Source organism: Macaca thibetana, chromosome 19 (genome assembly GCF_024542745.1).
Source record: "Macaca thibetana thibetana isolate TM-01 chromosome 19, ASM2454274v1, whole genome shotgun sequence".
In the NCBI taxonomy this organism is placed as follows: Eukaryota; Metazoa; Chordata; class Mammalia; order Primates; family Cercopithecidae; genus Macaca; species Macaca thibetana.
The window spans coordinates 20,296,063-20,320,683 of record NC_065596.1 but is presented as its reverse complement, the minus strand read 5'-3'; the positions used below and the strand labels follow the sequence as shown (position 1 = coordinate 20,320,683).

Below are 24,621 nucleotides of genomic sequence, written 5' to 3'. Positions count from 1 at the left end.
TTTCCCAGTGACACGGGGCCATGTGCTATCTCAATGTCCCCACTGCGGGGAGGGGCTCTTGTTTTTTTGTTTTTTTTAGACAGGGTGTCACACTGTCACCCAGGCTGGAGTGCAGTGGTGCGATCATAGCTCAATGCAGCCTCAACTTCATGGCCTCAAGCAATCCTCCCTCCTTGGCCTCCCAAAGTGCTGGGACTACAGGTGTGCACTGCCACGCCCGGCCATGTCTTTTTTAATGTTTGAAGGATGTAGCCCTAAACTACTATCTGACCGGGCCCGAACTAGCAGGGCAGGGTGCAGGTGACAGCGTAAAGGATGGCAATAACACAGTCTACCACAGGTGCCACTGCTAAGCTGACATGGTCAGGGCTGGGTTCGACACCATGGCTGCCTCTCTAGGCTCCGGCAGCCCTGACTGTGAGTGAGGCACTGGCCTGGGCTGATTCCTAGCCGAGGCGACCACTGGGCCCCCACATCAGTCCAGTGACTTCCCCCAAGCCTCAGTTTCCTTATCAGCAAAATGGGCTTCACAACACCGATCCCAAGGATCACGTGAGGGCTCAGTCAGTATCAGGTGCCCGGGACTCACCTCACACGGAGAATCAATAACCAGCAGGGAGCATCCTGCCCATGACTAATAGAGTGTGATGGCGTTCAACCCTGCCTCCCACTTCCTGAAACTCTCCAGGGGAAGGAGTCCAGCTTATAATGTATGCTAACAGTGTCAGAATTTAATTGCAGGGAGGAAGTGCCTGTAATCCCAGCACTTTAGGAGGGAAAGGCGGGAGGTCCCTTCAGGCCAGTTCAAGACCAGCCTGGGCAAAATAGCAAGACCCTATCTCTACAAAAATAAAAATCGCCAGGCATGGTGGTGTGCACCTGTAGTCCCAGCCACTCCAGGAAGCCGAGGTGGGAAAACTGCCTGAGCCCAGAAGTTACAGGCTGGAGTGAGCCGAGCCTGTGCTACTGCACTCCAGCCTGGGCAACAGAGTGAGACTCTGTCTCACAAACAAACAGACAAACAGACAGACAGAGATTCTCTGGACAGGACATCAAGAATTACACCAAAAGCCAGTAGTCCTCTAACTTAGATTTAACAAGAATGCAAAGGCACAGCTAGCCGACTGTGTAATACTGGTGGAACTATGACAAAACCGCTAAACGAAGAGAAAGGTAACGGCAGAGGCCGCCGGCCGTCACCTCCCACCACTCTGCATTTCTAACACGCCGCTTTGAGCTCTCACTGCTTCATGACCAGTGTGACTTAAACATTACAGACCCTGTTGGAGCTCCTCAGCTATTCTCAGCTAAAAAACTGTGCTCGGTGCTAATTTTTTTTTTTTTTTTTTTTTTTTTTTTGAGACAGAGTCTCCCACTCTGTCACCCAGGCTGGAGTGCAGTGGTGCAAACTTGGCTCACTACGACCTCCGCCTCTCAGGTTCAAGCGATTCTCCTGCCTCAGCCTCCCGAGTAGCTGGGATTACAAGTGCCTACCACTACATCTGGCTAATTTTTTGTATTTTTAGTAGAAACGGGGTTTCAACATGTTGGTCAGGCTGGTCTCGAACTCCTGACCTCAGGTGATCCGCCCGCCTCAGGCTCCCAAAGTGCTAGGATTACAAGTGTGAGCCACCGCGCCTGGCCTGAGCTCAGTGCTAATTAAAAGCACTGCTGCATTCACTTTTCCACATGGGATTAATGTTTCATTCTGAATACTTGCAGCACTAATTCAACTTCTAAAAAAACTATGAGATTCATAAGACCATATAAAATAAAATAAAGATAATCAACATTATCAACAGGTAACTGTAAACTTTTCTCATACCTTCAAGAGTGAATGTGCATCCCATTCTCACTGACCAACAACTAAGCAGCTCACATACCAACCCTATTTATGGATGAAAATGTCAAGGAAATTCCTACCCAGGGCTATGATTATCATTTTTTGTTCATTTGTTTTAGAGACAGTGTCTTGCTCTGTTGCCCAGGCTGAAGGCCGGTGTCACAATCCCAACTCACTATAGCCTCAAACTCCTGGGCTCAGGTGATCCTCTTCCCTCTGCCTCCCAAGCAGCTAGGGACTATAGGTGCACACCACCACATCTAGCTAATTGTTAATTTTTTTATAGAGATGGGGGGAAAGGTCTCATCATTTTGCCCAGGCTAATCTCAAACTCCTGGGCTCAAGGTGGAGTGAGGTGACGCGATCTCGGCTCACCGCAAGCTCTGCCTCCCGGGTTCACGCCATTCTCCTGCCTCAGCCTCCCAAGTAACTGGGACTACAGGCGCCCACCACCACGCCCAGCCAATTTTCTGTATTTTTAGTAGAGACGGGGTTTCACCATGCTGGCCGGGCTGGTCTTGAACTCCTGACCTCATGATTCGCCCGCCTCGGCCTCCCAAAGTGCTGGGATTACAGCATGAGCCACCGCGCCCTGCCTGGTTATCAATTTTATAAGCTAAGAAAACCTACCCAGCCGGGCACGGTGGCTCACGCCTGTAATCTCAGCACTTTGGGAGGCCGAGGCGGGCAGATCACAAGGTCAGGAGATCAAGATCACGGTGAAACCCCGTCTCTACTAAAAATAAAAAAATTAGCCGGGCACAGTGGCGGGTGCCTGTAGTCCCAGCTACTCAGGAGGCTGAGGCAGGAGAATGGTGTGAACCCGGGAGGCGGAGCTTGCAGTGAGCCGAGATCACGCCACTGCATTCCAGCCTGGGTGACAGAGAAAGACTCCACCTCAAAAAAAAAAAAAAAAAAAAAAAAAAAAAAAAAGGAAAACCTACCCAAAACTCCTAAAAAATAAATTGCCGTCTTTGTTTTGGCAATTCTTGAAACAGGCTTTTGTAAATACTGCTGTCCAAATGCCGCCATAAAATTGGTACACAAAATCTGTTATCTGATCAGTTTTCTCATGGCAGGTTATATAAAACATAGGTACTTTTTTGTTTGTTTGAGACAGTCTCACCCTGTCGCCCAGGCTGGAGTGCAGTAACGCAATGATCTCAGCTCACAGCAACCTCCACCTCCCAGGTTCAAGCGATTCTTCTGCCTCAGCCTCCCAAGTAGCTGGGATTACAGGCGTGCGACAACATGCCTGGCTAATTTTTGTATTTTTAGGAGAGACAGGGTTTCACCATGTTGGCCAGGCTGGTCTCGAACGCCTGACCCCAAGCGATCCGCCTGCCTCAGCCTCCCAAAGTGCTGGGATTACAGTCATGAGTCACCACGCCCGGCCAAAACTTATATACTTTAAAAGCAGCCAATGTTTCTAAACAAAAGTCATTTCCTGCAAGAAAGAATGTCTAGTTAACCTAAAGTCATTCAAATAATGCATATCATCTTGTTTCAAGGTTTTATGAGACTGAAATGCATTTTGCTATGATTCCAGTGTTATTTTGAGTTTTAGTTCATAGCTTACTCTTTTCTTAAGGAAGAACACATTCTCCCTGGAGCAATTCTAAGGAGGGACTAACTCAACAACTCAACACCGGGTTCGTGGCAGTTTCACACCCTTGGTTATGTGTGTACTATATCACCTAAGCCATCAGAACACAGAAGGTAGCTGCACTAAAACGCTAAAACGTATAAGCACATTAATTCAAATCAAGACAGAAGCGGCTACTGAAGTTTAGCAATTACCTATTTGAACAACGTAAATATTCAATTTCTCCTGTGGAAGGTAATTTTAATAGCAAGCATAATATTCAAGTGATTTTCCACGTCTGATGGAAGAATGCGAGGGAGAAAGAAAGAAGAGAAAGAGAAAAGAAGGAAGAGCTAGCAGGCAGAGGGGTGGAATGTGTCCAGAAGTTTCTACCAGCCTGGAGTGCTAGCTGAGTCAAGCCACTTTAACTGAGCACCGGCCAGCAAAACACCACTGAGGATGAAGAAAGCAAAAGAGAAGATCAAAGAAAAATTAAACATTCCGTTCTGGGAAATCAGCAGGTCATAGATTCTTTCCCTAATAGGAAATCCATTACTAGCCAAGTACTCCATCGGAGAAACCACTCCAAGCGCAGGCAACAGGTGCACTCCTCATTCCCACAGCCCTAGTTTCCAAGCCCTGGGTGGTTTCTCTTTGTGATTCCACTGGAAAGGGCACAGCAATATCACAGCCACTGGTGGAAGGATCGGCACTGCCGCTCCACCGCTGGAGGCTGAAACACCAGCCTGGATCTCTCTTCCACGTGCTGAAATGGAGTAAGAACACCGAGGGGGAGCAAAGACCCCGGAGCTCAGCAGACGCCCCTCTATGAGGTGCCCAAGGGGTGGTTTGTATCTGTGGGGGCTCAGTAGGGGCTGTGACCCACAAGGTTATAGCAAGCTAGCAGCTGGAAACCGACACAAGGGTGACACGCGGAAATCATCAACTGTTGTGGGGGGGATCTGCTCCCTCCAGAGATGCCAGCCCTGGCTTTCAGACTGGGACTCTAGTCTTGGGGGCAGACGGAAGGGCTGAAGATAGCAGAGATGCTCCGAGGAGCAGGCCTGGGAGAAGAGTGTAGAGTGTGTGTTTGTACATTCAGGGTACAAACTTACCCTGTGTCCCTACCCACTGAGCCCTCCTGGCCAGTTCCCAGTGTGTCCCCATCCCCTGCCATCTCTCCTCCAGGATCCTTTCTCTCTCTCCCCTCCCAAACCACTAGATATTTAAGACCTAGAAAAGGATCATAAATACCCAAACACTCAGTGCCCTTTCTCCCGCCTCACTGTCCCAGAAGGGTCCCAGTTCCCTGGAAACCCAGGTGCCCACCCTCTTATTTGACCTCAGGACCTCCTCCCACATCTTACTGGCTTCCCGCCAAGTCTCTTTCGCCCTTCCCCAATCAGGCCTCAGTTCCCCACACCAACCTCTGTTTCTGCCCCTGCCTGGGGTACCCTCCCAGGTCTCTGCCTTCTCCCCTACCCCCATCATCAGGGTCAGTGAACCCTACAATCGAATGTGGCTGTCCCCTGCCCAGCCGGGAACCCTCCCAGCTCTCTGCCTTCTCCTCCTCCAGCAATCGGGGGTTAACACCCCTCTGCCCTTCCCCTCCTCCTGCCCAGCCGGACACCCTCCCAGGTCTGTATTCTCTTTCCCTACCAGCAATCAGGGGTCAGCTCCGCTCTAGCCCTCCCCTGTTCAGTCAGGCACCCTCCCAGGTTTCTGTCTTCTCTCTTACCCCCATCAGCGGCCAGTTCACCCTCGACTGTGGCTTCCTCCTGCCCAGCTGGGAATCCTCGCTGATCTGTTTTCTCCTCCCCTACCAATAATCAGGGGTCAGCTCCCCTCTGTCCATCCCCCTGCCCCGCCAGGCACCCTCCCAGGTCTGTGTCTTCTCCTACCCCGGCAATCGGGGGTCAATGCCCCTCTGCCCTTCCCCTCCTCCTGCCCAGCCAGACACCCTCCTAGGTCTGTGTCTTCTCTTCCCCTACCAGCAATCAGGGGTCAGCTCCTCTCTGCCCATCCCCACCCCCTCCCCGGCCAGGCACCTCCCAGGTCTCCTCTCTGCATTGGGTCAGTTCCCGTCCCCTCCCCCTCCTCTACTCTGTCCCTCCCCCTCCCCGGCCAGGCACCCTCCCGAGTCTGTTCCCTCTCGCTGCCCCCTCCTCGGGGCGTCCCGGACCCCCTCACGCCGCAGAGGCCCAGGCCCCCTCCCACTTCAGAAGCCCCCTCCCGCTCCCGCCGATAGACACCGTCGGCTACAGAGACGTCTCAGCCGGAGCCCCGGAGCCCGCGTCCCGCCCGGTGCCGAACCTGAGGCAGCCCTGCCGGCTCCTCCCGGCGCCGCGGCTCTCCACAGGCCAGGGGTCCAGGTTGGGGCTGGGGCTGGGGCTGGAGCCGGGACTGGGGCTGGGGCCTGGCCCGGGCCAGGTGCGCGGGACGGGAAGAGGGGCAGGCGGGGTCCTGGCCAGGCTGCAGGAGCCGGGACTGTTACCTGTACTGCAGGCCGCTGCCCTGCGCGAAGCCGAAATAGTGACTTGCAGCCATCTTGGCGTCTTCCCCGAGCCCGGCGTGCCCCCTAACGTCACCGGCCCCGCCCCCGAGCCGCGTGCCGCTCGCGCCCAGCCACGCGCCCCAAGCCCCGCCCCCTGCGCGAAGCCCGCACCTTCTCGCTTCCTTCTCTTAGGTTGGGGAGACACCGCCTCGTGACCCGCCCGGCAACGAGGCCCCGCCTCCTACGCAGAGCCCCGCCCTCCTCTTGACTACCAAAATGTGGAGGTCTCTGCTCAAGCCCCGCCCATGCTAGAAGCCCCGCTTCTTTTTTGGAGCCCCACATTCCCTTTAACCACTCACATATGGAGGTATCTGATCAAGTCCTGCCCATGCTACAAGCCCCGCCTCTTACTCAGAGCCCTGCCTTCCGTTTACTCACTCATAGGTGGTCTCTGCTCAACCCCCACCCATGCCACAAGCCCCGCCTTTTTCTTGGAACTCTGCCTTCCCTTTAACGACTCAGATGTGGATGTCTCTGCTCCAGCCCCATCCATGCCACAAGCTCCGCCTCTTTCTCGAAGCCCCGCCTTCCCTTTAACCACTCACATGTAGAGGTCTTTGCTCAAGCCCCACCCATGCCACAGGCCCCGCCTCTTACTTGGAGCCCGGCCTTCCCTTTACCCGCTCAATTATGGTCTCTGCACAAACCCTGCCTCTGTTTCCGAGCCCCACCTTCCCTTTAACCACTCAGATGTGGAGGTCTCTTCTCAAGCCCCACCCATGCCACAAGCCCCACCACCACAGCCAGCTAGTTTTTTAATTTTTTGCATCTAGCCTCAGAATGATTCTTCAGGAGGCCCCATGGTCTCTGCCTCCTGTGTTCACAACCTGATATAAATAAATGATAGGCCAGGCACAGTGGCTCACATCTGTAATCCCAACATTTTAAGAGGCTGAAGCAGGAGGATCTTGAGTCTTAGGAGTTTGAGACTAGCCTGGGCAACATAGCAAGACCCCGTCTTTACAATTTTTTTTTTTTTAATTAGCTGGACGTGATGGTACATGCCTGTGGTCCCAGCTATTCAGGAGGCTAAGGTAGGAGGATCACTTGAGCCTGGGCGGTCAAGGCTGCAGTAAGCTGTGATTGTACCACTGCACTCCAGAGTGAGACCTTGTCTCTAAAAAGAGAAAAGAAAGGGCTGGGCGTGGTGGCTCACGCCTGTAATCCCAGCACTTTGGGAAGCCAAGGTGGGCAGATCACCTGAGGTCAGGAATTCAAGACCAGCCTGGCCAACATGGCAAAACACTGTGCCTACTAAAAATACAAAAAAAAAAAAAAAAAAAAAAAAAAAAAAAAAATTCTGTCTCTTGGCCGGGCGCGGTGGCTCAAGCCTGTAATCCCAGCACTTTGGGAGGCCGAGACGGGCGGATCACGAGGTCAGGAGATTGAGACCATCCTGGTTAACACGGTGAAACCCCGTCTCTACTAAAAAATACAAAAAACTAGCCGGGCGAGGTGGCGGGCGCCTGTAGTCCCAGCTACTCGGGAGGCTGAGGCAGGAGAATGGCGTGAACCCGGGAGGCGGAGCTTGCAGTGAGCTGAGATCCGGCCACTGCACTCCAGCCTGGGTGACAGAGCGAGACTCCGTCTCAAAAAAAAAAAAAAAAAAAAAAAAAAAAATTAGCCAGGCCTGGTGGTGCACACCTGTAATCCCAGCTACTTGGGAGGCCAAGGCAGGAGAATCACCTGAACCTGGGAATCAGGATGCAGTGAGCCGAGATCACACCACTGTTCTCCAGCCTGGACAACAGAGTAATACACTGACTCAAAAAAAAAAAAAAAAAAGAAAAGAAAAAAGGAAAAGAGAGGAGAGGAGAGGGGAAGGGAGGGAGAGGAGAGGGAAAGGAGAGGAGGAGAGGAAAGGGAAGGGGAGGGGAGGGGCAGGGAGGGAGGGAAAGGTAGGAAGGCAGGGAGGGAGGGGAAAGAAAAGAAAAGAAAAAAGAAAAAAGAGAGAGAAATAATTGAATGAATAAATAAATAAATGGAGGCAAACAGACAAATGTCTTATGTAGAAGAATTCCTAATTTGTGTAGCTACACTGCCCTTAAGGAGATAGAGAGTAACTCTACACCTCTTGAGTGTGGGCTGTGCATAGTGACTTCCTTCCCAAGAGTGCAGCGTGGAAGGAGGGGGAGGGAGAGTCACTTGACAATATTGAAACCCGACAAGCAGCAGAGCGTTTGGCGGTCCCGCAGTCTGTCTCCTGCTTCAACAGTGTTTGGACGGAACAGATCCGGGAACTCTCTTCCAGCCTCCGACCACCCTCCGATTTCCTCTCTACTTCCAACCTCCAGGACCATCTTCTCAGTCCTCTCCTGCTTCTCGGACCAGCCAACACCGTTTCTGTGGTTAGCTCCTTCTTGCCGACCAACCGTGTGCTCCCAGATTCGTCAGAATTATTCCATCGCCTGGTCAATTTGCACCTGCGGGCCTCCTACACCTCCTCCCTCCGCGCTTCTATTTCCACCACCATGATGTGGCTCCGGAAGGCGGGGGCCACTTCTTCCATGAATTGGCCAAGGAGAAGCGCAAGGGCATTGAGCGCCTCTTGAAGATGCAAAACCAGCGTGGTGGCCCTGCTCTCTTCCAGGACTTCCAGAAGCCAGGTCAAGATGAGTGGGGTAAAACCCTGGAAGCCATGGAAGCCGCCATGGCCCCGGGAACGGCATGGCGACCAGGGTCTTTTGGATCTTCATGCCCTGGGTTCTGCCCCCACAGACCCTCATCTCTGTGACGTCCTGGAGAGTCACTTCCTAGATGAGGAAGTGGGCCGCACGCGGTGGCTCACACCTGTAATCCCCGCACTTTGGGAGGCCGAGGCGGGCGGATCACCCTAGGTCAGGAGTTTGAGACCAGCCTGGCCAACATGGCAAAACCCCAACTCTACTAAAAACACAAACATTAGCCGGGCGTGGTGGCGCACGCCTGTAATCCCGGCTATTCAGAAGGCTGAGGCATGAGAATCGCTTGAACCCTAGAGGCCGGGGTTGCAGTGAGCCGAGATCATGCTACTGCACTCCAGCCTGGGGAATAGAGTGGGGGGGTCTTTGAACGCTAGACTCCAAAAAGCATCATAAAAAAAAGAAGAAGAAGAAGGTGGGTGACCCCCTGACCACCCTCTGCAGGCTGGCCGGCCCAGAGGCTGGGCTTCATATCTCTTCGAAAGGCTCACTCTCTTTTTTTTTTTTTTTTTTTTTTTTGGAGACGGAGTCTTGCTCTGTCGCCCAGGCTGGGGTGCAGTGGCCGGATCTCAGCTCACTGCAAGCTCCGCCTCCCGGATTTACGCCATTCTCCTACCTCAGCCTCCCGAGTAGCTGGGACTACAGGTGCCCCCCAACCCGCCCGGCTAGTTTTTTTGCATTTTTTAGTAGAGACGGGGTTTCACTGTGTTAGCCAGGATGGTCTTGATCTCCTGACCTTGTGATCCGCCCGTCTCGGCCTCCCAAAGTGCTGGGATTACAGGCTTGAGCCACCGCGCCCGGCCAAGGCTCACTCTCAAACACGACTAGGAACCTACTGAGCCCAGCAACTTCTGAAGGGCCCCTCATAAAGTAACAGGGCTTCTGCCTAAGCCTTTCCCTCCAGCCACTAGGCAGTTTTTTTGTTTATTTGTTTGTTTGTTTTGTTTTGTTTTGAGATGGAATCTTGCTCTGTCGCCCAGGCTGGAGTGCAATAGCACAATCTCAGCTCACTGCAACTTCCGCCTCCCAGGCTTTGGTGATCCTCCGACCTCAGCCTCCGGAGTAGCTGGGTTTATAGGCACACGCCAGCACACCCAGCTAATTTTTGCATTTTTAGTAGAGACGGGGTTTCACCATGTTGGCCAGGCTGGTGTCAAACTCCTGAGCTCAGGTGATCCACCTGCCTCCGTCTCCCAAAGTGCTGAGATTATAGGCGTGAGCCACCACGCCCGGCCCAGTCTATGGTATTTTGTTGTAGCACCCTGAACAGACTAAGATGCCCACTTTGAACACTAGACTCCAAAAAGCATCATAGAAGTCATGGGCTTCTGTTAGATGGGTGTGGTGGCAGGTGCCTCAGGAAGTTGAGGTGGGAGGATCACTTGAGCCCAGGAGGCAGAAGTTGCAGTGAGCCAAGATCACACCACTGCACTCCAGCCTGGGTGACAGAGCCAGACCCCCTGTCTCCAAAAACAAAAACAAAAACAAAAAACAAAACAAAAAAAAGGGATCGGGCGCATGCCTGTAATCCCAGCACTTTGGGAGGCAGGCGGATCACCTGAGGTCACGAGTTCAAGACCAGCCTGGTCAGGATGATGAAACCCTGTCTCTATTAAAAAATACAAAAATTAGCCAGGCGAGGTGGTGGGTGACTGTAGTTCCAGCTACTCAGGAGGCCAAGGCAGGAGAATTGCTTGAACCTGGGAGGCAGATGTTGCAGTGAGCTGAGATCGTGCCATTGCACTCCAGCCCAGGTGAGAGAGTGAGACTCGGTCTCAAAACAAAACAAAACAAACAAAAAGGAAGTCTTGGGTCTTGGGCATCTATGAACTTTTGCTTTGCTGAAGTCTTTCAAATCAGTTGGCTTTTTGACAATGGAGTATTACGAGAGCATTAAAGTAAGAAATGCATTCAGCAGGTACAGGACTACTAATTCTTGGACAGGCTCCATGGAGAGCCCAGGGTGCTGCAGGAAGCCACATTTGATGATTTAGTGGATGGCACTCTTCCATCTGTATCTCCATGACCATGTGTGGCCACCAGGAATGGTTTGGTGGGTCTGGCCAATGCAGCTCCCCCTGCCATGCCCTGGCTAAAGTCCAACAAGGTAATTAATTGCACATGGCCTCTCTCCAAGTCCCTGCCATTCTAATTAGGTAACGAAGGCTGCATCTCTTTACAAAGGATCTGTTGTAGTGTTTTCTCGGGCTTGCATTTTTTCTCTTATGTACTACAAGGATTGTGCCAAATGCTTTCCATGCAAAATGTAATCTAGTTCCCATAATAGCCTTCAGAAGGCACTGGCTCATGCCTGTAATCCCAGCACTTTGGGAGACCGAGGTCGGGAGTTCGAGACCAGCCTGGCTAATATGGTGAAACCCCATCTCTACTAAAAATACAAAAAAATTAGCTGAGCATGGTGGTAGGTGCCTATAATCCCAGCTGCTCAGGAGGCTGAGGCAGGAGAACCGCTTCAATCCAGAGGGCGGAGGTTGCAGTGAGCTGAGATCAAGCCACTGCTCTCCAACCTGGGTGAAAGTGTGAAACTCTGTCTCAAAAAATAAAACAAAACAAAAGAAACAAAAAAACAGCTTTCAGAAGTAGACACGGGCCAGGCATAGCGGCTCAAAGCAGTAACCCCAGCTACTTCGGAGGCCAAGGCAGGAGGATCGCTTGAGCCCAGGAGTTTGAGACCAGTCTAGGCAACACAGGGAGACCCCATCTCTACAAAAAATACAAAAGTTAGCCAGGTGTGGTGGCATGTGCCTGTAGTCCCAGCCACTTAGGAGTTTTTTTTGAGATGGAGTCTCACTCTGTCGCCCAGACTGGAGTGCAGTGGCGCGATCTCAGCTCACTGTAGCCTCCACCTCCCAGGCACAAGCGATTCTCCTGCCTCAGCTTCCCAAGTAGCTGGGACCACAGGCGCGTGCCAGCATACCCAGCTAATTTTTGTATTTTTAGTAGAGATGGGGTTTCACCATGTTGACCAGGCTGGTCTCGAACTTCTGACCTCTGACCACCCACTTTGGCCTCCCAAAGTGCTGAGATTATAGGCGTGAGCCACCCCGCCCGGCCTGTATCAGGCATTCTTTTAGGGCAGAATTTTTCCTGCTCAGTACTGTGGACATTGGGACCAGATTGTTCTGTGGATTGGGGCCTTCCTGGGCACTGCAGGGTGCTGAGCAGCGTCCCTGGCCTCCACCCACTCCATAACAGCAGTATCCCCCAGTCACAACAATCACAAATGTCCCCAGAAATCGCCCGGTGTCTGCTGGGGGCAGGATCAACCCCCCCGCTCCCGCCAGGTGAGAGCCACAGGTCTAGAGGTTAAAGATACAAAATTGTGGATCTCTCATCTCACATGAAGCTTACATTACAGGTGACAAAGGGACAGATAAACAAAAACATATGCAAAGCAACACATGGTGCCAAGTACTATATATGTTTGCTATAATTTTATTGAAGATTTTTGTGGCTAGGCACTGTGGCTCACACCTGCAATCACAGAACTTTGGAAGGCCAAGATAGGAGGCTTATTTGGGCCTGGGAGTTTAAGAGTAGCATAAGCAACATAGGGAGAATCCATCTCGAAACAAAGAAGGAAAGGAAGGAAGGAAGGAAGGAAGGAAGGAAGGAAGGAAGGAAGGAAGGAAGGAAGGAAGGCCGGCTCTTCCCGCCATCTTGGCTCCTGTGGAGACCTGTTGGGAACGGGACTTCCAAAAGGAACTATATCTGGAAGGCTGTGGTCCAAGGCCATTTTTGCCAGCTATAAGCGGGGTCTCCAAAACCAAAGGGACACACAGCTCTTCTTAAAATTGAAGGTGTTTATGCCCGAGATGAAACAGAATTCTATTTGGGCAAGAGATGCGCTTATGTATACAAAGCAAAGAACAACACAGTGATTCCTGGTGGCAAACCAAATAAAACCAGAGTCATCTGGGGAAAGGTAACTCGGGCCCATGGAAACAGTGGTATGGTTCGTGCCAAATTCCGAAGCAATCTTCCTGCTAAGGCCATTGGACACAGAGTCCGAGTGATGCTGTACCCCTCAAGGATTTAAACTAATGAAAAATCAATAAATAAACGTGGATTTGTGCTCTTGTAAAAAAAAGGAAGGAAGGAAGAAAGAAAGAAAAGAAAATAAAAGAAAGAAAGGAAAGAGAGAGAGAAAGAAAGAAAGAAAAAAGAAAAAAGAAAAGAAAAAAGAAAAGAAAAGAAAGAAAAGAAAAGAAAAGAAAATTAGCTAGGTATGGTGGTGTGCGCCTGTGGTCCCAGCTACATGGGAGGCTGAGGTGGGAGGATCACTTAAACCCCAGAGGCTGAGGCTCCAGTGAGTTGGGATTGTGCCGCTGCACTCCAGCCTGGGCAATAAAGCAAGACCTTGTCTCAAACAAACAAACAAACAAACAAAAACGAAAACTAAGGCCAGCTTCAGTGGCTCATGCCTGTAATCACAGCATTTTGGGAGGCCAAGGTGGGAGGATTGCTTGAGGCCAAGAGTTTTGAGACAAGCCTAGGCAACATCGTGAGACTCTATCTTAAAAACAAAGTAAAAAACAAGTCTGGAAACGTCACAAATTCCACCCATAAGATGGGCTGGTTGAAGAAACTGTAGAATTTAGTATGTGCAGCTGTAAAACAGAATCAAGATTAGCTTTAGATGCTGGTTGAAGTGATCTCCAGGATGTATTAATAACTAGGTAAAGAAAAGTGTGTAGTGTGTGAGTGTGTGCAGGTGGGTGGCTGTGGGGGTATATGTGGGCGTTGTTATAAAAGTATTATATATATAATATATATATAGTTATGTTAAAAGAATGAAAAGAAAGAGCCAAGACTGCAGATTTTGTGTGTGTGTGTGTGTGTGTGTGTGTGTGTGTGTGTATGTTTGTGGGTTTTTTTGTTTTTTGTTTTTTTTAGATTGAGACAGAGTCTTGCTCTGTCACCCAGACTGGATTGCAGTGGCGCGATCTCGGCTCACTGCAACCTCTGCCTCCCGGGTTCAAGTGATTCTCCTGCCTCAGCCTACCGAGTAGCTGGGATTATAGGGACCACCACCCCGCCTAGCTAATTTTTGTATTTTTAGTAGAAACGGGGTTTCGCCGTGTTGGCCAGGCTGGTCTCAAACTGCTGGCCTCAAGTGATCCACCCGCCTCAGCTTCCCAAAGTGCTGGGATTACAGGTGTGAGTCACTGCACCCAGCCCACAAGAACATTTTCTACATGCTCACCTTCAGAAAAGTTTCGAGATCCTACAAAATCTAGCCCTTTGTGCCTTTCCAAGCTAATTCCTCAGGGGTGGCCAGCACAATAATGGCTCCTAAAGATATCCACACCCACTGGGTGTGGTACGTATGCCTGGGCAAAATAGCAAGACCCATCTCTACAAAAATTTTAAAAATTAACCAGGCGTGATGGCATATACCTGTAGTCCCAACTACCAGGGAGGCTGAGGTAGGAGGATCGCTTGAGCCCAGGAGGTTGAGGCTGCAGTAAGCCATGATCACACTCCTGTACTCCAGCCTGGGCTACAGAGCAAGACCCTGTCTCAAAAAAATTAAACTAAATTAAAAATTTTCCATTTTTAAATTAAATGAAAACAGACAGGGTCAGGTGCAGTGGCTCACACCTGTAATCCTAGCACTTTGGGAGACCAAGGTAGGCATATCACCTGAGGTCAGGAGTTCGAGACCAGGCTGGCCAATATGGTGAAACCCCATTTCTACTAAAAATACAAAAATTAGCCTGGCGTAGTGGTGGGTGCCTGTAATCCCAGCTACTCGGGAGACTGAGGCGGAAGAATCGCTTGAACCCGGGAGGCGAAGGTTGCAGTGAGCCGAGATTGCACCACTGTACTCCAGCCCGGGTGATAGAGCGAGACTGTGTCTCAAAGGAAAAAAAAAAGAAAAAGAAAAACAGACGGGGAACCGAGCTCAGGTCACACGCTGTGGCTTCTTGGTGTTGGCTCTAGCACCACGGACAGCTCCCGGGGCCTTGGTGGACTGGGGAGGAGCTGTGGCTCTTTAAATGCCAGTCTGGGCAGGCCTGTCTGTCCAGAATACGCCGTCCTCCCTCTTTTTTATTCATCTAACTCCACTCACTCCTCAGGGGTCTCACTCATACAGTCACCATCCCTGTGCCCCACCAGGAAACCTCCCCAAGGGTCCCCCAACCTGCACCACTCCAAAGATGTCTCTAGATGGGCCCAGACTCTTGTCCACCTGTTTCTCTCAACTGAATGGGAATTCTTTTGTTTTGTTTTGTTTTGTTTTTTGAGATAGAGTCTCACTCTGTCACCCCACCTGGAGTGCTGTGGCTTGATCTGGGCTCACTGCAACCTCCACCTACCGGGTTCAAGCGATTCTCCTGCCTCAGTCTCTCAAGTAGCTGGAATTACAGGTGCCCACCACCACGTCCGACCAAGTTTTGTATTTTTAGTAGAGACGGGGTTTCAGCATGTTGTCCAGGCTGGTCTCAAACTCCCAATGTCAAGTTATCCGCCCGCCTTGGCCTCCCAAAATGCTGGGATTACAGGTGTGAGTGACCTCCCAAAGTGCTGGGATTACCTGCCTGGCCTCAACTGAATGGGCATTCTAAGAGAATTCCCAATCCTGCACACAAAAACAGCATGAATTAACTGTCTTAGGGAAGCTGCGCCTTTGCCAGCCGTGAGCTGAGAAGAAGCAGATACCTCAGAGGGAGGGCGCACAGGCGGGTGATGACAAGAGAGGCCACAGCCGCAGCCCCGCGCAGGGGAGCCCATCACTAACTCCGCACCCCACCCATGCTCAAAAGAGGTGGCAGGCACTTGCAACCTTCCTCAGAGGCAGAATCCACCCCTAGCAGCATCCTCCTCCACCGATGCTCTGGAGGCCTGGGGAGCCTGAGAGATGCCCGCTGCACCCGGGCAGGGCTTGCTTTGTTTGCCAGCAAGGAGAGGACCGTGAGTAATGGGAATTACTCACATCTTGTGCCCAGTGCCCAGCACAGGGACTAATCGAATCCACCCCTCAGTTAACACAAGTGTCTCTTACAAGACCTCTGCTTTCTCCAGCCAGGAGATGTGAAGCCCAGCTGTGTGCCGAAGTCTCTGGGGTCTCTGTTTCCCCGTCTGGGCTTTCTGCCTCTGCTGTGGGCAGGTTGCCTTCATGCCTTGGAGGGGTGCAGACCCCCATGCAGTGGGTGAGGCTGACAGCCTAGGTGGGGTGTCATTGAATGTCATGGAGGGAGCCAGCCTTCATGCACTCTGCCTGCGTTTCCTGAACAGCTTTGCACCAGGAGTTGCTACTTTGTGCGGAGAATGTGCGATGAATAAGACCAACTGAGCCTCTGCTCTTCGAAAATGTATATTCTGGCCAGGCGCGGTGGCTCACGCCTGTAATCCCAACCGTTTGGGAGGCCGAGGTGGGCAGATCACCTGAGGTCAGGAGTTCAAGACCAGCCTGGCAAACATGGTGAAACCCCGTCTCTGCTAAAAATACAAAAATTAGCCAGGCGTGGTGGTGTGCACCTGTAATCCCAGCTACTTTGGAGGCTGAGGCAGGAGAATCACTTGAACCTGGGAGTCGGAGGTTGCAGTGAGCCAAGGTCGCACCACTGTACTCCAGCCTGGGCAATAGAGCGAAACAAACACATAAACAGCTTTTCTTGTGCCCCAGCACTGTGTTTAATGCTGTCTATGCATTATCTCATAACGTGAAAAAGCCATAGCGGCTCCATTTCACAGATGAGGAAAACTGAGACCCGCAGGTAAGATCATTCACATCCCCTGGTCCACCAGCTGGAGAGTGGCTGGGCTAGAGTTTAAAGTCACTTCCAGTCTGACTGCAGGGCCTGCACGCTCCACCCTACCATCTTCACTGTGTCCTTGAATTCTTCCAGGGTGAGGTCACACCGGTGCACAACTGCACGGGGCGCCGTTCCCACAGCAGCCTTGCAGAGCAAGTGTGCCTGATAAACTTCTGCCTCCCCTGCACCCAGCCCTGTTTAGGGCATGAGGCTCCATCCACTGTAAATGACCATCTAATAGACCCACAACATGGTGACCTGGGCACAGTCATTTCTTTCTTTCTTTCTTTCTTTTTTTTTTTTTTTTTTTTTTTTTGAGACAGAGTCTCCCTCTGCCTCCCAGGCTGGAGTGCAGTGGCACCATCTCGGCTCACTGCAACCTCCGCCTCCCGGGTTCAAGCGATTCTCCTGCCTCAGCCTCCCGAGTAGCTGGAATTACAGGCGTCCGCCACCACGCCCGGCTAATTTTTATCTTTTTAGTAGAGACGGGGCTTCATCATGTTGGCCAGTCTGGTATCGAACTCCTGTCCTCAGGTGATCCTCCCTCCTCGGCCTCCCAAAGTGCTGGGATTACAGACGTGAGCCATGGCACCCGGCCTGGGGACAGTCATTTCTTTGCCTGCACAGACTTTTTGGGGGGATGCCACCCCTCACCCCTGCTCCCTTTGCAAGGAGAAGTGCCAAGAGGACCTTCCTCAGCCCTCCCCACCCCCGTTCTCTAAGGAATGAGGCCATCTCGCCATTTATTTATTTATTTGTCTGTTGTTTTGTTTTTAAATCTGTGATGCGCCATCAGAAAATGATTTCTGCCTCTGCCCCTGGCGTGGCTTTCGGAGATGCTTGTCTGTCAGCCAATGGAGAGGACCGGATTCTGGCAGGGGGCTGTGCCTTTCGGTCAGGCCGCCACCCCCCACCCCCTCCTCCCTGCACACAAAAGCAGCATAAATTAACCGTCTTCGGGAAGCCGAGCCTCTGCCAGCCGTGAGCTGGGAAGAAGCAGCTACCTCCGAGGCAGGGCGCGCAGGCGGGTGGCGATGAGAGCGGGCGCAGCCGCAGCCCCGCGAGGGGGAGCCCACCGCTAACCCTGCACCCCACCCACCCCTGCACAAAAGAGCTGGCGGGCGCTGGCCACGTCGCCCTGGGTGACCTTCCTCGGATGCAGAAGCCGTCCCTGCGAGCATCCTCTTCCTCCCAGGCTCTGAAGGCCTGGGGAGCGTGAGCGATGCCCAGCTGCACCCGGGCAGGGCTCGCCTTTGTTTGCCAGTAAGGAGGAGAGGCTGTCTCAGCTGCAGAGGTGAGTGCGCGCATCTCCCCTTCGCCCAGGATAAACCGTCTCCCTGGAAGGTTTATCCGGCAGCCTTTTGCCGCCTCTAAATCCCTTTCCAGCAGATGGGGCGGGTGGGAGCAGAGAGCCACGGTCTTGTGACTCCGTGAAGGCCCTCACATCCGTGTTCCCGGTAGCAGGGGAAACCGTTCCCCGAGCTGCGCCCGGCAACACAGTTTACCTTCCGCGCGCACCGTTCCCCTGGAAGGCAGATAAGTGCACCATTTTCAGGACACGCTGAGAGCTTGGGCGGATGAAAACCTGGGCTTCTCTCTGGGACGCTGAAATAGACCCATCCTAGCCCCGTGTATTTCCTATTTATAACGCTGGGAAGGCCACCAGCTGCCGATTTGGGGGGAAAAAAAAAAAATTAAGTATGTCGATAAAGGCTTGCCTGTGGGGTGGGGAGGAAGGGGGTGGCTTATGGTTTAAGACCCAGATGCCTCCTCCTTATCGGAACTCGTTTGTGATTTGCTAATAATCAGACCTCAGGGCTCAAATGAGCGCTTCACTCTGGTTCCTTGATGTCACTGTCTTCTTTTGGCCGTCCCCAAATGCGAAGCCAGGATCTGAGTGCAGGAGCGTCCGGGGCCCACTGAGGACCCACCACACCCCATCCTTAGAAGACTGTGGAGTCAACGCCTGTGGCTGCAGCTGGCAGGGGGTGGGGGTCGGGGGCGGGGCTGGGGGAAGTGTTCCTGGGGGCTGAGGTCACACCCAGCTCTGTATAAGGAAGGCAGAGGCGAAGACCCCCTTCCTCCGGAAAGCAAACGCGTTTCTACTGCCGAGGAGAACTTACCGTCGCGGGAAGGGCCTGGCTGGCAGCTGCCACCCCCGCCCCTCACCCCATAGCATCCAGGAGGGATTTTTTTTTTTTTTTCCATGCTGCGTGTTACTGTCCCTCCTCCAAGAATGAATGACGACATTGAGGACAGAGAATCGAGTGAGAAACGCTCACCCTGTACGGGGGAGGGTCTAGTTTTAGCCATCCCCTCCCCCACTTCCTCATCTGACTGAGGCTGCCTCTGGGTCCTTCCTTGGTAATCCACCGTCTCCGATGTAAAGCCGATATCTAAGGCTGGGGGGCTGCAGGTAACCTACTCCGCAGAGAGGCAGTCAGGACGCCATGCGAGTTGGGGGCCTTAGATGCTTTATGTATTTGTTTTTTTGAGACAGGGTCTTGCTATCTTGCCCCGGCTGGTCTTGACCTCCTGTGCGCAAGCGATCCTCCCAAAGTGCTGGGATTACACGTGTGAGCCACTGCCCCCAGCCAGATGCTTTATTTATTTATTTATTTTTTTGAAATAGGGTCTCTGTTGCTCAGGCTGGAATGCAGCAACACGATCAAAGCTCACTGCAGCCTCGACCTCCTGGGCTCAAGCAGTCCTCTCACCTCAACCTCCTGAATAGCTAGGACCTCAGGCACCAGGCACCCAGCACCATGTTTGGTTTTTGTATTATTATTATTTTTTTTAGAGATGGAGTCTTGCTATGTTGCCCAGGCTGGTCTTGACCATCTGGGCTGAAGCGATCCTCCTATCTTAGCCTCCTAAAGTGCTGGGGATTACAGGTGTGAGCCACTGCACCAGCCAGATGCCTTATTTTATTTTATTGTTTGAAATAGAACCTTGCTCTGTTGCTCAGGCTGGAATGCAGCAGCACGATCAAAGCTCACTGCAGCCTTGACCTCCTGGGCTCAAGCAGTCCTCTCACCTCAGCCTCCTGAATAGCTAGGAGCTCAGGCACCAGGCACCCAGCACCATGTTTGGTTAATTTTTGTATTTTTTTTTTTTTAGAGATGGGGTCTTGCTATGTTGCCCAGGCTGGTCTTGACCTTCTGGGCTCAAGCAATCCCCCTATCTCAGCCTCCCAAAGTGCTGGAGATTACAGGTGTGAGCCACTGCACCCGCCAGATGCCTTATATTTTATTTTATTATTTTATTTTTTGAAATAGAACTTCACTCTGTTGCTCAGGCTGGAATGCAGTGGCATGATCATACCTCACTGCAGCCTCGACCTCCTGGGCTCCAGCAATCCTCCCACCTCAGCCTCCTGAATAGCTGGGACCTCAGGCACCCACCATCATGCTTGGTTAGTTTTTGTAAATTTTTGGAGAGATGGGGTCTTGCTATGTTGCCCAGGCTGGTCTTGAACCCCTGATCTCAAGCGATCTGCCCAAAGTGCTGAGATTCCAGGCATGCACCACTGCACCCAGCCCCCAGATTATTTAAAAAGTGGATCTAGCGGCCAGGCGCAATGGCTCACGCCTGTAATCCCAGCACTTTGGGAGGCAGGCGGATCACTAGGTCAGGAGTTCGAGACCTGCCTGGCCAATATAGTGAAATCCCGCCTCTACTAAAAATACAAAAATTAGCTGGGCATGGTGGCACGCACCTGTAGTCCCAGCTACTCAGGAGGCGGAGGTTGCAGTGAGCCGAGATCGCACCACTGCACTCCAGCCTGGGTGACAGAGCCACTCCGTCTCAAAAAAAAAAAAAAAAAAAAAGTGTATCTTGCTACTCAGGAACTGTTGAGAGGACACACGGAGGTAATGGAGTATACCATGCTCTGTAATGACTGCCGGACACGGACCTGAAATCCTTTTGCAAACACGGGAATGCACACAGAAATGACTATTGCCTTTAAGACGAGATTTCTCTACCTTGGATCTATGGATATTTGGGGCCCAGTCATTCTTGGTCATGGGAGGCCATCCTGGGCACTGTAGGGTACTGAGCAGCACCCCTGGCATGCCCCAGGGGGCACTCCTTTCCCTCAGTTGTGAGAAAAGTGCCTCTAGATGATGCCAAGTGTCCCTTTGCAGGAGGGGTGGCAGAATTGCCCACAGGTGCAAAGCACTGGTTTCAAAGCACAAAACAGATGGGGTTGGTTGAGTCATAAAATGCCGGTATGTTATATCCAAAAGGTATCATAGAGGTCATCTCTAATTCAACTCTTGTTCACAGAAGGGGAAACTGAGACCCAGAGAGGGAGATGGTCTGAGAGTCCATCATGCCCCAGAGCAGACCAGAACTCAGTCTCACCTGGCAGCTCTGATCCTGGCCCCCACCTAGACTGCTTCCCCCTGCCCACTGAGCTCCTTAGAACAAGAAAAACAAAGCTGGTGTGGGGGGTGGGGTGGTGCAGTGGCTCACGCCTGTAATCCCAGTGCTTTGGGAGGCTGAGGTAGGAGGATCACCTGAGCCCATAAGTTCAAGACCAGCCTGGGTGACATAGCAAGATCAGAAAAATTAGCCAGACATGGTGGCACATGCCCATGGTCTCAGCTACTTGGGAGGCTAAGGCAGGAGGATCGCTTGATCACAGGAGTTGGAGGCTGTAGTGAGCCGGGATCACACCACTGCACTCCAGCCTCAGTGACAGAGCAAGACCCCATCTCTAAATAAATAAATAAATAAAGTGACATTTTGTGGTTAGTAAAGATGAGGGTCTCCTTTCTAACCCCAGTCTCTTTCCACACTGTCTTTGTGAGCCCTGGGATCAGAAGGTCACTTGGACTTGCTTGAGGGAGGACAGAGGGGCAGGACAGGTAGCCTGGTAGAGATGGCAGATAGTGATGGGTTAAGCCTACTGGATTCTCTTTGAACTTGGCATTCCCAGCAGGGCAGCTGAAGTATATCAGCCATTCACACTTTAGTATGAATGATGGTTCGGATTTCTTGCTTTCTAGTTGAGGTCCAAGGTACAAGAAGGAGGATAAGTCTATTTGGGTCATGGCTTACCCTGGAGAAGGTGGATTTCAGAGTTTCCAAGGGAGCAGGACTTGTATCCGAAGGCTCAGCCTCTCGCCCACGTTCAAACTCTGAACCCCACTGTGCATCCTAAGCTTTCTGTGCCTCCGTTTTCTCATCTGTAAAACAGGGGAACCTCATGGGACTGGGTGATGGTTCAATAAGAAGTGTTGGCCGGGCGCAGTGGTTCACCCTTGTAATATCAGCGCTTTGGGAGGCCGAGGCAGGAGGATTGCTTGAGCCCAAGAGTTTGAGACCAGCCTGGGCAACATAGCAAGACCCAAACTCTTAAAAAATATTTTAAAAAATTGCCCAGGCATGGTGGTACACACCTGTGGTCATAGCCACTGGTGGGGGGGCTGAGGCAGGAGGATTGCTTAAGCCGAGGAGTTCAAGGCTGCCATGAGCTATGATTGTGCCCCTGCACTCGAGCCCAGGCAACAGAGCAAGATCATGTTTAAAAAAAAAAACAAAGAGCCAGGCTCAGTGGCTCACCGCTGTAATCCCAGCACTTTGGGAGGCTGAGACGGGCAGACCACTTGAGCTCAGGAGTTTGAGACCAGCCTGGCTAACATAGTGAAACCCCGTCTCTATTAAAAATACAAAATTTAGCTGGGCATGATGGCTCACACCTGTGATCCCAGCACTTTGGGAGGCGAAGGCAGGAGGATCACCTGAGGACAGGAGTTCGAGACCAGCCTGGACAACATGGCGAAACCCTGTCTCTGCAAAAATACAAGAATTAATCAGGCATGGTAGCAGGTGCCTGTAATCCCAGCTACTTGGGAGGCTGAAGCGGGAGAATCACTTGAGCCCAGAAGGTGGAGGTTGCAATAAGCTGAGATTGCACCATTGCACTCCAGCCTGGGCAACAGAGCAAGACTCTGTCTCAAGAAGAAGGAGAAGGGAGGGAGAGGGGGAGGGGGGAAGAGCTGCATGGGGTAGGGCACTGTCATTAGGATTATTGTCCAGTAAAACCCATTCTTTTCAGGGGTCACCCCTGCTTCAAGCCGGTGCCTCTTTCCGGCTCCTATGGGGACCACAGAAGCCACGCTCCGGATGGAAAACGTGGATGTGAAGGAGGAATGGCAGGACGAAGACCTTCCCAGGTAGGACTTCCACACGCCTGAGTCAGCCGTCGGGGGAGCAGGTGTCTCTCCCAGGTGGGACGCAGGAGCCAGGCCGTCTCTAAGTGGGAACGGCCCGGGGCTGGCCTGGTTCCATCTCCGTGTCCTCATCTCCCGCACACTCTGGGAGGGCTGAGGCCCTGTGTGTGAGTGTTCTCTGTGGTTTCACAGTGGAGTAGTCCAGGCCAGGCACATAATGGGTATTTGCTCATTCATTTAAGATTCATTTCTGTCCTCCCTGCCCCAAAGCTCCAAAGGAGCCCCCACCTCTACACCATTTTAAGAGTTCTTAACATTCTGGCCGGGTGCAGTGGCTCATGCCTGTAATCCCAACACTTTGGGAGGCCGAGGCGGGTGGATCACTTGAGGTCAGGAGTTCGAGACCAGCCCAGCCAACATGGCAAAATCACGCCTCTACTAAAACTACAAAAATTAGCTGGGCATACCGGGAGTGGTGGCTCACGCCTGTAATCCTAGCACTTTGGGAGGCCGAGGTGGGAGGATCACAAGGTCAGGAGATTGAGACCATCCTGGCTAACACGTTGAAACCCCATCTCTACTAAAAATACACAAATTAGCCGGGCCTGGTGGTGGGCGTCTGTAGTCCCAGCTACTCCAGAGGCTGAGGTGGGAGAATGGTATGAACCCGGGAGGCGGAGCTTGCAGTGAGCTGAGATCTTGCCACTGCACTCCAGCCTGGGTGACAGAGTGAGACTCCATCTCTTAAAAAAAGAAAAAAAATTAGCTGGACATGGTGGCAGGCGCCTGTAATTCCAGGTCGAGGCAACATGGTGATTTATTAGCAGCTTTTAGGAGACACCTAACTCCCCTAAAATGCTGAATTTTTTTTTTTTTTTTTTTTTTTTTTTTGAGTCTCGCTCTGTCCCACAGGCTGGAGTGCAGTGGCATGATCTTAGATCACTGCAACCTCCGCCTCCTGGGTCCAAGTGATTTTCCTGCCTCATCCCCCCCCGGGGAGCTGGGATTATAGGCGCCTGCCACCACGCCTGGCTGATTTTTGTATTTTTAGTGTAAATAAATAGTAGAGACCGGGTTTCACCATTGTTGGCCAGGCTGGTCTCGGACTCCCAAAGTGCTGGGATTCCAGGTGAGAGCCACCAAGCCCGGCCCCTATGCTGAACGTTTTGCAGAGATACCTTGTCTACACTCCGTTTCCCCACCACAAGGAGCCCCACAAGAGCACAGGTCTTTGTTTAGCTCACTGCTGTATCCCAACATAAGGATAGTGCCTGGCATACAGTCGGCGCTTAACAAATATTGGGTGACAGGTGCTGGTCACTAATCAGAATAAGAAATCACAGGGGCTGGGTGCGGTGGCTCACGCCTATGATCCCAGCACTTGCAGAGGCTGAGGCTGGGGAAATGCTTGAGCTCAAGAGTTCGAAACCAGCCTGGGCAAGTTAGTGAGACCCCATTTCTACTAAAAAAAAAAAAAAATAGCTGGGCATGGTGGTGTGCACCTGCAGTCTCAGCTACTTGGAAGGCTGAGGCAGGAGGATCACTTGAGCCCAGAAGGTGGAGGTTGCAGTGAGCCATGATTGCACCACTGCACTCCAGTTTGGGTGACAGAGCAAGACCCTGTCTCTATTTATTTATTATTTATTTATTATTTTTTTTTGAGATGGAGTCTTGCTCTGTTGCCCAGGCTAGAGAGCAGTGGCGCGATCTCTGCTTGCTGCAAGCTCTGCCTCCCGGGTTCACGCCCTTCTCCTGCCTCAGCCTCCCAAGTAGCTGGGACTACAGGCACCCGCCACCACGCCCGACTAATTTTTTTGTATTTTTAGTAGAAAGGGGGTTTCACAGTGTTAGCCAGAATGGTCTCGATCTCCTGACCTCGTGATCCACCCACCTCAGCCTCCCAAAGTGCTGGGATTACAGACGTGAGCCACCACGTCCAGCCGCCTATCTCTATCTAAAAAGAAAGAAAAAAAAAGGCCAGTCGCAGTGACT

The 24,621-nt window shown here is 52.0% G+C and overlaps 2 protein-coding genes, 1 long non-coding RNA gene and 2 pseudogenes across 5 annotated transcripts in view; 4 read left to right on the top strand and 1 right to left on the bottom strand.

The window, feature by feature from the left end:
* LOC126942871 (uncharacterized) overlaps window positions 1-24,621 on the bottom strand; it is a 224,222-nt gene that overhangs the window by 14,438 nt on the left and 185,163 nt on the right. Inside the window, exon 2 of one of the 2 annotated variants that reach the window (XR_007721619.1) lies at window positions 5,923-5,990. This is a non-coding gene — a long non-coding RNA (uncharacterized LOC126942871). Of the gene's footprint in view, window positions 1-5,922; window positions 6,002-24,621 lie in introns of those variants that run through there. The other variant, XR_007721620.1, reaches the window with a different exon arrangement.
* The window catches only part of ATCAY (ATCAY kinesin light chain interacting caytaxin), a 111,267-nt gene that overhangs the window by 53,929 nt on the left and 32,717 nt on the right, over window positions 1-24,621 (top strand). Inside the window, exons 2-3 of the mRNA XM_050770738.1 lie at window positions 17,611-17,741; window positions 22,515-22,632. Of these exons, the coding sequence (XP_050626695.1) occupies window positions 22,556-22,632 (77 nt within the window). The 5' untranslated portion in view covers window positions 17,611-17,741; window positions 22,515-22,555. The remainder of the gene's footprint in view (window positions 1-17,610; window positions 17,742-22,514; window positions 22,633-24,621) is intronic.
* Window positions 6,284-9,152, top strand: LOC126943293 (ferritin light chain-like; annotated as a pseudogene).
* PIAS4 (protein inhibitor of activated STAT 4) overlaps window positions 9,022-24,621 on the top strand; it is a 175,026-nt gene continuing 159,426 nt past the window's right edge. Inside the window, exon 1 of the mRNA XM_050770451.1 lies at window positions 9,022-9,026. The gene's annotated coding sequence lies outside the window, so the exon portion shown is untranslated. The remainder of the gene's footprint in view (window positions 9,027-24,621) is intronic.
* Window positions 10,538-12,751, top strand: LOC126943292 (60S ribosomal protein L35a-like; annotated as a pseudogene). Its single transcript, XR_007721732.1, has 3 exons — window positions 10,538-10,581; window positions 10,707-10,770; window positions 12,344-12,751. The product of XR_007721732.1 is annotated as a 60S ribosomal protein L35a-like (transcript).